Here is a 13,302-nt window from a genome sequence, read left to right on the forward strand (position 1 = left end):
TTATTAATTATACCATTTCACTTATCCCTGAATAATTGCCTTCACTTTCATTCCTCAACGAAGCATCACCAGACTGTATAGACACTTTAGGTGTTCCAACAATCAGTGCAGTGTCACCTTGATTTGCCCTTCCTTGATCTATATCTCTTGGCAGCTCTGTGTTATCATCAATGTCCCCTGACTGCTCTGCAGATTCTGAAATTGTTCTGTGAGCAGAGTCACCCAGATGCTCTATGGTATCGGATTGCAGAGACCTGACATCTACGCTGCTTGATTCATAGAAATTATGCATGCTTGATGACACAGATTTTGAGCTTTTTGCTGACTTGGACTGCCATCTGTCCAGACTGGTAATATCAAGTTCAGGCGCTAAACTTTCTGTGTCAGTTTGACCCTGATAACTTTTATGGTTGATTTCAGCCTCAGTTATTTGATTCTAAAAAGAAAAAAATCCTAAAGCAATATATTCACAATAAAACTTAAAATAACCAATTTTGAAGTGATGAAGCATACAACTGAATAATCTTCCTGTTTCTAAAAATAAATTAACTCATAATTGAAAAACTGCTTGTACAAATACATCAAAACATGTCTATTTACTCTTGGCAAAGCTATTATTTTTCAGACTAAAATATCAATAAAAAGCCGTAAATCAAACTCACTATAGAACGATCTTCATCATTCTGACTTAGACGTGACTGGAGCAAAGGCGTTTTTTTCGTTTCCTGGCTCATTTTTACGCCGGAGGAATGGTGCACTCACAGTCTTTTTCATCGTCGTGGTTACAACCTTCACATGCTCCAACACATCGTCCTTGACATCTCCAACATCCCACATTGATGCAAATGATTGACAACAGTTACCTGAGTATACAAAATATTTATTTCACATTAAGTACTGAAATATTTACAAAAATATATCCATATAAATCAGGATCCTTATTCACTATGCTGGAGTACCTTTAGCAAATACAACATACTCTGAAATCTATAATTAACATAAATGTGTTAGTGGTGAAATAATGCCTGGGACCTTATTTAATGCATTGTATATTTTGTTGATTACATCATAATCCAATTTATGTTGGAGTTTTAACAGTCATTGTTAAATAAAAGTACATTTATTTTAAAACACATCTTTACACACACCCCCAATATGCTATGCTTTGCATTTATCATTCTGTGGCTGTGTTTTATTCATTGGTGTTGTTTTTTGTCCAGTGTCTTTATGTATGGAGAATGGTCCCATTTTTTCAAATGAACAACATTTCACTAAAACTAAGAATGATCCACTTTTGAGGCAACTCACTATGTTAATATTCAAATCATCATTGAAAAAGCAGACAATTTAATTTGCTTTGCTGTCAAAGATTATGAAAAAAACAACACCTTTTTAGTAATGCTTTATTACATTAATAACAAAACTGGATTTTTTTTACCACTTATTCTGGAATGTACCAATATAACGATACAACCAGTATAAAACCATCACAGTCTGTGAGACACTCACCAGCTTTTAAGGTTTCATGCTGTCTTCTACTTGTAAGTATCTTAGGGTTGGAAATGAAGGATTAAAACTTGAATCTAGTAATGAAGGTTTTAATTTATTTTGATTTTCTAAGGGACTACAAACGCATCAAAATGTAGATCTGAGCAGGAAAGGTTTAAAACAGATTGCCCTGCTTGCCTCCCTCTCTGCCATACCTTGTGGTGCCTCCGTGTTCACAAAGGGCTCGTGTGAGAATGCAAAGTAGTGCATGATGGCTGCTATAAACATCTCAATGCAGATGCAGAAATCCTGAAAATATTACAAACAGTTGGGTATTTCTAAATAATACACTTTTCAACTTATATTCGCACAGCAAGTTCTTATTTTTGTGAGGTGTAATATAACTTGAATATATTTTTATTGCTTAATCATGTATAAGGTTAAGTCATAGTATATCAAAACAATAAGTTATAATTCATTAATTGTTATTAAGATAATAACAAGTAAAATGGATGAAAACATGTTGCTGCTTTACATCCATGCTTATGACCCTGGTGTACATCTTGTACATATTGATTCATTGGCCCAATTTGTCCAATAAGCAGGTCAGTGTCAAGGTCAAATTGATGTCAGTTGATGTGAGTGTTTTAAAAGTGTTCATAGATAACACCCATGCAAGTATCAAAACTTTGTAGCAAGCAGTATTGATATTAGACAAAACATGTCAATTTGGATGAAACAAGAATTTGGACCTTCTGTATAAAAACAAAATGTGTTTGTGAAACACTATGCCCCCATATATTTAACCTTTGACCTTGAAGGATTACCTTGACCTTTCACCACTCAAAATGTGCAGCTACATGAGATACACATGCATGCCAAATATGAAGTTGCTATCTTCAATGTTGCAAAAGTGTATATTAAATGAGCGATTTTGACCCATATATTTTAAATTTGAACTTGAAGGATGACCTTTACCATGACCTTTCACCACCCAAAATGTGCAGCTCGATGAGATACACATGCACGCCAAATATGAAGTTGCTATCTTCAATATTGCAAAAGTTATGGCAAATGTTAAATTTTGACGCAAACCAACAAACAAACCAACAGACAGGGCAAAAACAATATGTCCCCCTCTATAGTGGTGGGGGACATAAAAATGCAAAAGTAGATCAATACCAAGGTCAACATTATGTCACTTGATGAAGTTTTGCTATAAGTGTTCAAACAAATAATCCTTGACAGAAGCAACAGTTTGTAGGAAGCTTTATTGATGTAAGACAAAACACATCATTTTTGGTCAACACAGCCTTCAGTCCTTCTTAAGTCCAATGTCAAGGCAAATGAGGTCAGGTGACTTGGATGTGTTGGTAGATCTAAAAGACATCATCCATGCAAGTATCAAGGCTTTGTAGGAAGCATTATTCATATTTGATTATATGTATTGTTTTAGATTATTTTCGTACAGATGGATCTACAAAAAAAAAATGAACAAACAGACAAGCCAATCATAATATGCCTGCTGCATCAGTGTATGGCTATGGCCACAGGTGGTTAGCGTGTGGCTATGATATTAATTAGTGAAAACATAATTTTGAATGATAAATAATCATATTATAACGAAAAATTAACTTTTATGAAAAAAAAATCACTATCAAATATATATATAACAAGGTATGCAACTCAAAATCAGCCCAAAACGGGGTGCATCGCTTTGAACAGCCATATCTTCATCAATTGTGCAGCGATTTTCACGATCTCAGTCTTATTCAATGCAGAAATGAATTTCCTTTCTGGAAATGCATATGTATTGCAATATTTTTACAAATGCTGGGTCAACTTTTAAGAAATAACACGATACACAACACGCATGACCCAGTTGACAGTGATCATCAAGTGGTACTGACGTTAGAAAAATGCACCATTTTGAGTTAATGAAGAATTTTAACCTTCCCAATAAGTCTTGGTCAAAAAGAAGGTCAATGTCAATGTGAATGTAAGGTCAGATTATTAGGATATATTTGTATATTAATACATGTGTAGTGATAAAAAACATCATCTATGCTGGATTGCAAGAATCAATGCTTTGTAGGAAGAATTATTACAGATATTAGACAAAACTTGTAATTTTGTGTTAATCTCACATGGACAGCCTGCCATGGATGGAACAACAAAGAATAGACATGCTAATCACTACATGCCATGGGGCATAAAACATCATCCCAACAAATTGATGTTCAATTTGTTTCTAAATAAAAAGGTGACATCCTAACTCAAGATTCTAAAGCTGTTCTTATTTGCGATCCAAACTGTGCCTATTGGGGATTTACAATAACTATTAGGGCGGTACTCAAATAGGAAATAGCCTTGGTTGCTAAAACAATAAGCAGACTAAGGTCTGGATTATGAACAACAGGGCCTGAAAGGCCCAAAGTCGCTCACCTGAGATAACAAGATATTATTGGGACAAATCTTCTGACCAAGTTTCATGAAGATCGGAAAATAAATGTGGCCTCTAGAGTGTTAACAAGGTTTTACTATAGCCATATAAGGAAAAATGCCCTGCCCCCCTGGCAGGCATGTTTTTCAACTAACAGGCATCATTTTTGAACTCATCCAAGATATTATCAGGATGAATCTTCTGATGAATCTTCTGACCAAGTTTCATGAAGATCGGAAGTAAATAAGGCCTCTAGAGTGTTAACAAGATTTTACTATAGCCATATAAGGAAAATTGCCCCGCCTCTTGGAAGCCATGTTTTTCAAGCAAACATAATTATTTTCACACCAATCCAAGATATCATTGAGACCAATCTTCTGACCAAATGTCATGAAGACTGAACAATAAATGTGGCCTCTAGAGTGTTAACAAGGTTTTAATAAAGCCATATTTATAGCCATATAAGGAAAAATGCCCCCCCCCCCTGGTGGCCATGTTTTTAAAGCAACCAAAACCATTTTCGAACTCATCCAAGATATCCTTGTGACAAATCTTCTGACCAAGTTTCATGATGATCGGACAATAAATGTGACCTCTAGAGTTTTAACAAGGTTTTACTATAGCCATATAAGGAAAAATGCCCCGCTCCCGTGGTGGCCACGTTTTTCAACCAACTGGCATCATTTTTGAACTCGTCCAGGATATTATTGAGATGAATTTTCTGACAGAGTTTCATGAAGATCGGACTATAAATGTGGCCTCTAGATTGTTAACAAGATTTTACTATAGCAATATATAGCCATATAAGGAAAAATGACCCGCCCCTTGGCAGCCATGTTTTTCAATCAAACGTAACTATTTTCAAACTCATCCAAAATATCAATAAGACAAATCTTCTGACCAAATTTCATGAAGATTGGACAATAAATGTGGCCTTTAGAGTGTTAACAAGGTTTTACTATAGCCATATAAGGAAAAATGCCCCGCCCCCTGGCAGCCATGTTTTTCAACCAACCTGCATCATTTTCGAACTCGTCCAAGCCATATAAGGAAAAATGCCCCGCTCCTTGGCCTTGTTTTTCAAGCAAAGGTTACCAATTTTGAACTCATCCAAGATATCATTTGGACAAATCTTCTGAGCAAGTATCATGAAGATCGGAAAATTAATGTGACTTCTACAGTGTTAACAAGGTTTTACTATAGCCATATAATGAAAAATGCCCCGCCCCCTGGTGGCCATGTTTTTCAACCAACCGGCATCATTTTCGAACACGTCCAAGATATTATTGGGATAAATCTTCTGACCAAGATTTATGAAGATCAGACAATAAATGTGGCCTCTAGAGTGTTAACAAGATTTTACTATAGCCATATATTACCATATAAGAAAAAATGCCCCGCCCCTTGGCAGCCATGTTTTTCAAGCAAACTTAACCATTTTCGAACTCATCCAAGATATCATTGAGACCAATCTTCTGACCAAATTTCATGAACATTGGACAATAAATGTGGCCTCTAGAAAGTTAACAAGTCAAATGTTGACGCCGCACGACGCAAAACGGATGATGGACAAAAGGCGATCACAAAAGCTCACCATGAGCACGTTGTGCTCAGGTGAGCTAAAAACAATGAGCATATTTTATCCAGGCTAGTTTGTGTTTGCATTTCACCAGAATTTTCAAGACATTGTGACTTTCATCCTAACATGGGAAGTGCTCATCAATATTTATAGAAATCAGAAAATATCTTCCATCAATGAAACCAGCCTCAAAAGTGTGCCAGTAATCCCCTAGCTTTAGCCAAAAAAGATTTTAATAAATATGTACTGACCTGCATGGCAGCTGCAAGTTGGTTCACATCGTAATCATAAAACTGTGATTCCTGTATCAAACCAAACTTGCCAAAAGCTGCAATAACCACTGACTGCCTGTAATTTACATAGTCATAAATAATAATATAGCTTGATAATTCTAAACAGAGCAAACAACTAGATCAAGAAAAAAATCTTTAAAATTTGATCTTAATGTAAATTATGGATATATCCATAAAATTCATGACATGTAAGAACAAAAGTTGGTTAACACTGTTCAACCAATTGACTTTAATATACATAATACGATGTTCTTAAAGGGATCTTTTCACGGTTTGGTAAATTAACAAAATTGAAAAAAGTTGTTTCAGATTCGCAAATTTTCGTTTTAGTTATGATATTTGTGAGGAAACAGTATTACTTAACATTTACCATAGTCCAATATAGCCATTATATGTATCGTTTGACGATTTGAAAACCTAACAAGGGCTGTTTGTAAAAGATGCATGCCCCCCATATGGGCTGTCCGTTGTAGTGGCAGCCATTGTGTGAATACGTTTTTTGTCACTGTGACCTTGACCTTTGACCTAGTGACCTGAAAATCAATAGGGGTCATCTGCGAGTCACGATCAATGTATCTATGAAGTGTCATGATCCTAGGCAAAAGTGTTCTTGAGTATTCATCCGAAAATCATTTTACTATTTCGGGTCACCGTGACCTTGACCTTTGACCTTGTGACCTCAAAATCAATAGGGGTCATCTGCAAGTCATGATCAATCTACCTATGAAGTTTCATGATCCTAGGCATATGCGTTCTTGAGTTATCATCCCAAAACCATTTTACTATTTCGGGTGACCTTGACCTTTGACCTAGTGACCTCAAAATCAATAGGGGTCATCTGCGAGTCACGATCAATCTACCCATGAAGTTTCATGATCCTAGGCGTATGCGTTCTTGAGTTATCATCCGGAAACCATTTTACTATTTCGGGTCACCGTGACCTTGACCTTTGACCTAGTGACCTCAAAATCAAAAGGGGTCATCTGCGAGTCAAGATCAATCTACCCATGAAGTTTCATGATCCTAGGCGTATGCGTTCTTGAGTTATCATCCGGAAACCATTTTACTATTTCGGGTCACCGTGACCTTGACCTTTGACCTAGTGACCTCAAAATCAATAGGAGTCATCTGCAAGTCATGATCAATGTACCTATGAAGTTTCATGATCCTAGCCCCAAGCGTTCTTGAGTTATCATCCGGAAACCACCTGGTGGACGGACCAACCGACCGACAGACCGACCGACCGAACGACATGTGCAAAGCAATATATCCCCTCTTCTTCTAAGGGGGGCATAAAAATTATAAAGCGTTGCAACGCGAAACGATTGAATAATTTGGAGAGTTCTGTTGTTGTCGTTTAAATTTACGAAACTACGAAGATTGCTTATATAAGGTATAAAATACTTAACCTGTGTATACCCGGCGGAATAGCCGAGAGGGCTAATGCGTATTTACTTCAGACTAACTTCAGGACTCAGGGGGTCACTGGTTCGAGCCCTGGTATCTGCTACTTTTTTTTCCTTTTTTTAATTTAATTCTTGATTTTCTTCTGGAGTTTTTAAGATCCAATGTTAACATTTATCAATATAAAGCATTTTATGACAAACTTCAAAATATGCCAAAAAATGTGAAAAGGCCCCTTTAATTTGATCAGTGATACATTTACAAAGAATTATCAATTCTTTAATTAGAAAAAAATACATTGGTTAGCTTTAACCTATGATAACATTTCTTGACAAATAGACCCTGACAGATACACATGTAGTGCGTTCAATCTGAGCCCTGTGAATAGCTATTGCACCATCCCTACCTGCCCTCAAAGAACAAGAGATGTGTTCGTCAGAAACACAATGCCCCCTATTGCGTCGCTTTGAAATAAAATTTCAAAACATCATTTGGCAGGTTTAGAAATTATCTCTCTTTTAAAGCTTATTACTTCCCTTGGATTGTATTGTTTGACTTTTGACCTTGAAGGATGACCTTGACCTTTCACCACTCAAAATGTGCAGCTTCATGAGATACACATGCATGCCAAATATCAAGTTGCTATCTTCGATATTGCAAAAGTTAAGCACAGACTGACAGACTGAAAGACGGACTGACGGACAGTTCAATTGCTATATGCCACCCTACCGGGGGCATAAAAAACTTTAAAGATGTAAATCTCACCAGAATGAAAAGAAGACAACAAACTTGACACAGAGGAACTTTGGGATGGGTTTGATAGGGGCCAACATCTCCTTGGTGGCCTTGTAGAACAGTACCAGGCAGTACATAGCCCACTGAAATAGTAGAAGTTACTATGGAAACTGGTATGAAAAAACACAGTTGTTGACATTGACTGTTAATGTTTAATTGTTTGAAAAATTGTATCGCTGACTCATATTAACTGGAAGATAGTCTTTATGGATGAATATTAATTAGTTATTACGACCGATTATATTAGTTGAGTTTTCTGGAAATGTTAAAGCATTTAATATCAAACATGTACACAATCTAAACAAAATGCAAAAAACATGAAAGCACATGATTTTTGTGATGGAGCTAAAACAAATCTGTTCAATCTCAATGAGCTAAGAAGCTATTTTAAAATCTTACATATCATCAAACTTATTTACTGTCCAATTAATAACTATATTTAAATGGTATATATTTTTTTATAAAATCTAATTTAAAACTATATCACTGACTTTGTTTATTCATAAATTTCTTCTACAAACAAAAGTTTAAACTGTTTAATACTGTACAATAGTGCATTTAATCTTGTTATAAAGCAAAAACAACTGAAGGAAATAAAATTAAAATATGTCTAATAGTTAATTGCTATCAAACTTTACTGCCATAAGTAAATAATAATTAAAATATTTATTAAATAAACAGCTTGATTCTAACATAAATCTATAAAAACCAGTGTAAAATATGTCATAGGTCATATGACCCGTGCCATTCAAATATAAGCCATAAATGACCAGCATAGATCCTTCCCAGCATATGCAATCAAATAGTCTGGGCTGGTGATATGCTTGGCGTATATGGCAGAACATCCATTTTTGCATGATGCGGGTCATATATTAGTGTCAAATCATAAAGGAAATTAGTGATACCAATAACTTACAATTTGAGAGACATTGTTCAGTATTGTGACATAGAGCCAGCCACTTTTTGGACTGAATTCCCCTTCATGGTATACCCCAGAGATTTCACAAATACTGAAAATACCCAGTTGTATCGGCAAAATAATAAAAGAAAATAATGCGTTCTTCAATTGGCATCAAACCAGAATACGTCCACACTCATAATTACCAATGGGTACAACCTGGAGAACATACCAATATCAACTTAATTTTAGGAATGTCTGATAATTCCATGTGGTATTCTATTTTGTTTATTTTCCACCTACAATTTTCATTTTTCTTCTTTGTTTCTCTTGGCTGACAAACAGAGCAACAGTTAAGTATGATAATTAAAAAAAAAATCTAGTATGTATCGCATTGCTTATTGTCTGTGGACAGATTCTGTAATCTTGCCAAGAAATTGAACACAAATCATAGACATCTTAAAAAGCAATTGTAAAGAAAGAATGAAACATATAATAGCCAAGAAATTGAACACAAATCATAGACATCTTTAAAAGCAATTGTAAAGAGAGAATGAAACATAATAGCTTCAAATTGATTAAACTCTTTCCCATAAGCATTATTTAAGACAAAACCAAGTGACCCAAAATTGGTCTTCTGACTGATTTTTTAACATAACTGCATAACTAAAAATTAAATGATAAATCAAACTTTCCTTCCAAAAGAAGGATTACTTTATTTTTTGTGTGAAACAAAGACATTCAAACGAATAGAATAATTAATAAGCATAAAATTGCTTAACACAATTAGACCAGGAAGTCACAGTTATCCAAGATTATAATAGCAACACAACATAATAATGTATACAGATGAGTAATGGCATTATACTTCACCACAACATCTGAGTCACATCATATGCAAATGGGTTGTATGCCATAGGCAGCCAGCATAGCTCCAGACCAGCCTGCGCAATCAGGCAGTCTGATTAGGAACTAAGCTGTCCGCTATTAAGTCATGTAAGGTTTTGTGGTAACACTCACAGGGCAATGAAGGTGGTTATAGGTCGCACCACTGTGTATTGCAACACCCCATGCTTTGCATTCTGCAACATCTTGCTGCAAAATAGAAGTTTTCAACTGTTACTATTTATATCTTCCCATTTAATGTTCTGAGAGTAGAAATTGCTTTAGACATTATGGAAACTGACGGAACATGGCAAAAACCTATGCAAATACATGTAGTTGCAAACTTGAAACTTTTTACATAACCCTTTTCTTAAGCTTACTCTGCTCTAGCTCTGCCTCATAATCCAAATGAAAGGCTACAAATCAACACATTAGCTGAAGAAATTTTAATATGGCTAAAATATTTTCTTCATAATGACAACTGTCAACAGTTTTGATGTGATAGTTGAATAAGGCTAAAAACGATTTTTAGCAAAGGAACCTTGCTTGCCAATTTTTTTATATTAATTTCAGCAACAACACAAACAAAACAACAAACAATTCTATACATCGTTAACAGTCAAATATCAAAAGCGAACTATGCGTTGTTTTAGCTTTGATTTTGTAAACTCATTTTTTCACACAATTTCTACCTTCCCATTGGCCACACAGGTAGGCAACAGAATGGGAATATGTGTTTCTGTTGTTTGGTCTTGCTGAGAGCTATCTCCAACTGTGGATGGACAGTCCACAGGAAGCTCAGCAAGTAGGCCATGAAGTTGTAAATGACATATGCCTCATAACACTCGCGTATCGTGTCCAGATATATCGCAGCAACGCTGAATCGTAAACCAAACCACTGAAATGGCAAATACTTGTTTACTGCTATAGTTTTACCAAGTCAACTACAAATATAAATTCTATTTTCACACAGCTCACAAAAGATTCATATCAAATACCAAACAAGAGGACAATAATGGCCTTTACGCACTCACCAAAGTAAAAAATACAGCAAATTGACAAGATTTTAACGTATGGCCATGTAATCTAAATTCACTTGATTGACATTCAATACTTTATTGTTAAGATTAACTTTCTTACCATGTTTTATCAAGATTCAGTCATATATGAGGCTTATACCGTGATAACAATGTTTTTCTAAGAAATGACCTGGTCACCTAGTTTTTGGATGCACATGACCCAGATTCAAATTTAGCCTAGGTATTGAAAATATTACATTTCTGTTCAATTTTCATCAAGATTGAGTTATAAATTTCTTCTCTAGAGTTGTAACCAGATTTGACTTGGTGATCTAGTTTTTCAATGCATCTGGACCAGATTTAAGCTTGGCCCAGATAATGTCAAGTTTAACGTTCAGGCCAAGTTTCATCAAGATTGATTCATGATTGTGGCCTTAAGGGTGGTATATGTTTTTTCGAAGATCTGACTTCAGTTTTTTTGACACATGTGACCCACATTTACACTTTGCCTAGATCATGTTAAGATTAGCATTCTGACTAAGATGCAGCAAATATTGTTCTAAAAATGTGGCCACTAGAGTTTTCCTAAGCTTAAAATGTACGATAGACAAAACTGGACGCATGACATAGACTGACCACAGTAGTTCACCATCAGCACCCAGCAATTTTTTCCTTCTTTATAAAGTACCCGAAAACTGCACTTTCCCAATGGGGGAAAAAAACTAAAAATTTCCCAATTTAAGGTTGCAATTTTTTTATAAATTTTATTAGAAGGCAACATTTAGTGTATTTCCCTATGAAGAAAATATTATATTGACAACTTGGCAAAACTTAGTTACCAATTTTAAAGTTTTTGTTAGCAACTAATAAACTAGTCTTATTTCCCAATCTGAAGACTTCACAACGCGAATTTTCCCAATTTCAGTTTTATCTCGCTATTTTTTCCCAATTAGGCTGGTATCGGTAATTTTTCCAATAGGCAAAAAAATTGTGCTTAGATGAGGTAAAAAAGCAACAACAAAAAACAATGAATACTTACTGCATTTAGGGCATAAATTGGCACCATCCATAATATTCTGAAAAACACAAAAATAAAAGATCTGAGAAAATTAATTCATTAAATAATCAACCAAATGCAATTGCACACTCAAAACGTTCTAACCATAAACTGTCGTGACTATTGGTGTAGTTTTTAAGGCATAGGGAACCAGGACCTCGGGCAAACATTTGGGCCCAGATAGACCTCAATTGGTCATTTCCAAATGGTCCATTATTCCAATAAAATGAAACGGAATACCGGTAAGTTGTTCACAAGATGTAGAAGTAATATGTCAGAGTATCAAAATAATCACAATTGTCATTTTAATTAAATAAATGTTGGTCATTGATGTTTACCCTCTCAACTCATTCCTAAACAAATGTCATTAGCTCTTTTGATTCTGAGGGCCTTATGCTGCGTTATGAGAGGATCTGCAGAATGTTCCAGGTGTCAAATCTAATTAATTTACTACACCCATTCAACATGTGATGAATCTTGAATTATGGCTGCATTTTCAGAATTTTAAATGATCAGTAATTTAATTTGACGCTGACAAGTTCATACAGAGATTTTTTCACAGATTGGCACATTACTTAGATGAGTCAATAAATACCTTAATTTACTAGATTTTAACCAAGGAAGTGTACAGCTAAACTGTAATGAAAATAATAGAATTTTCGAAAGAAATAAGATAGAATGTTTTTGTCCCAACTTGTTAAGCAAGAACATATATCGTTTTGATTAAAAGGCTATTGTCTAAATACTTGTCTATCCTAACTTTTATCATAATGTTTGCACATTTCATTGGTGTACGTGATCCAATTGCTGAAAGAAGATCAAACGAAAACAACAGAATCATTCCAATTTGTTCAAGGTTTATTTTGGAGTTCAATAAAGAAACAGTATTTACACCATGAGTCTACATTAATTATAGTATTTTGCTCTCTGATTTATAGTGCTCTTATGTTTTTTAATGCGTGACAAATAGCTGGAAAATTGTCGTTTCGACAATCTCTGAAAAAAAATCCTTGAACTTAATGAGCAACTTGTAAGAAAACTTTTTCCAAATAGTAAACACTTACCTGATAATGTATTTCTGCAAGTTTGGTTGAGTGTAGTTAATAACATGAAGAATTATTTCATAGACGGATATGGGAACTGTCATCAAGACGAACACGCCTCCAGTGAACCAAGCTTTTATATGTTTCTTTTGTGTTTTATTTGACACTTCAACAACACACAGTGGAATGGCTATCATCATAAGAATAAAATAAATCATAAGGGCCAATGGCCTTATCCAGTTTTTCCAATGCGCAACAAAATCCATTGTTGATAAACGCCAGCGTTAACGACTTATTAGACAATAATGAACAACTTAAATTTTTTCCAAAGTTTTTGACAGTCCGCCATTTTTATGTCATGTGACTTTTTATTCATATTATAGAAGAAATCCAAGATG

At 34.9% G+C, this 13,302-nt stretch overlaps 1 protein-coding gene across 1 annotated transcript; it reads right to left on the minus strand.

Annotated features, from left to right (window-relative positions):
• Nucleotides 1-13,301, minus strand: LOC127858946 (transmembrane protein 184C-like). Its single transcript, XM_052396315.1, has 10 exons — nt 12,926-13,301; nt 11,844-11,880; nt 10,478-10,683; nt 9,921-9,995; nt 8,919-9,012; nt 7,973-8,085; nt 5,762-5,858; nt 1,704-1,797; nt 663-863; nt 1-436 (listed from the first exon to the last, which is right to left on the minus strand). The coding sequence occupies exons 1-9, from the start codon at nt 13,168-13,170 to the stop codon at nt 679-681; spliced, it is 1,146 nt and encodes a 381-aa protein (XP_052252275.1). The 5' UTR covers nt 13,171-13,301; the 3' UTR covers nt 1-436; nt 663-678.
• Nucleotide 13,302: the final 1 nt, after the last annotated feature.

Source organism: Dreissena polymorpha, chromosome 14 (assembly GCF_020536995.1).
Source record: "Dreissena polymorpha isolate Duluth1 chromosome 14, UMN_Dpol_1.0, whole genome shotgun sequence".
In the NCBI taxonomy this organism is placed as follows: Eukaryota; Metazoa; Mollusca; class Bivalvia; order Myida; family Dreissenidae; genus Dreissena; species Dreissena polymorpha.

What these genes read in the sequence shown, in the direction of transcription:
- LOC127858946 (XM_052396315.1), bottom strand. Translation starts at nt 13,170, where the DNA reads ATGGATTTTGTTGCGCATTGGAAAAACTGGATAAGGCCATTGGCCCTT. An exon ending in TTGCAGAAATACATTATCAG is followed by an intron (nt 11,881 to 12,925) that starts GTAAGTGTTTAC and finishes TGTGTTTTTCAG; the next exon opens with AATATTATGGATGGTGCCAA. An exon ending in AACTTGCAGCTGCCATGCAG is followed by an intron (nt 1,798 to 5,761) that starts GTCAGTACATAT and finishes TAATATTTTCAG; the next exon opens with GATTTCTGCATCTGCATTGA.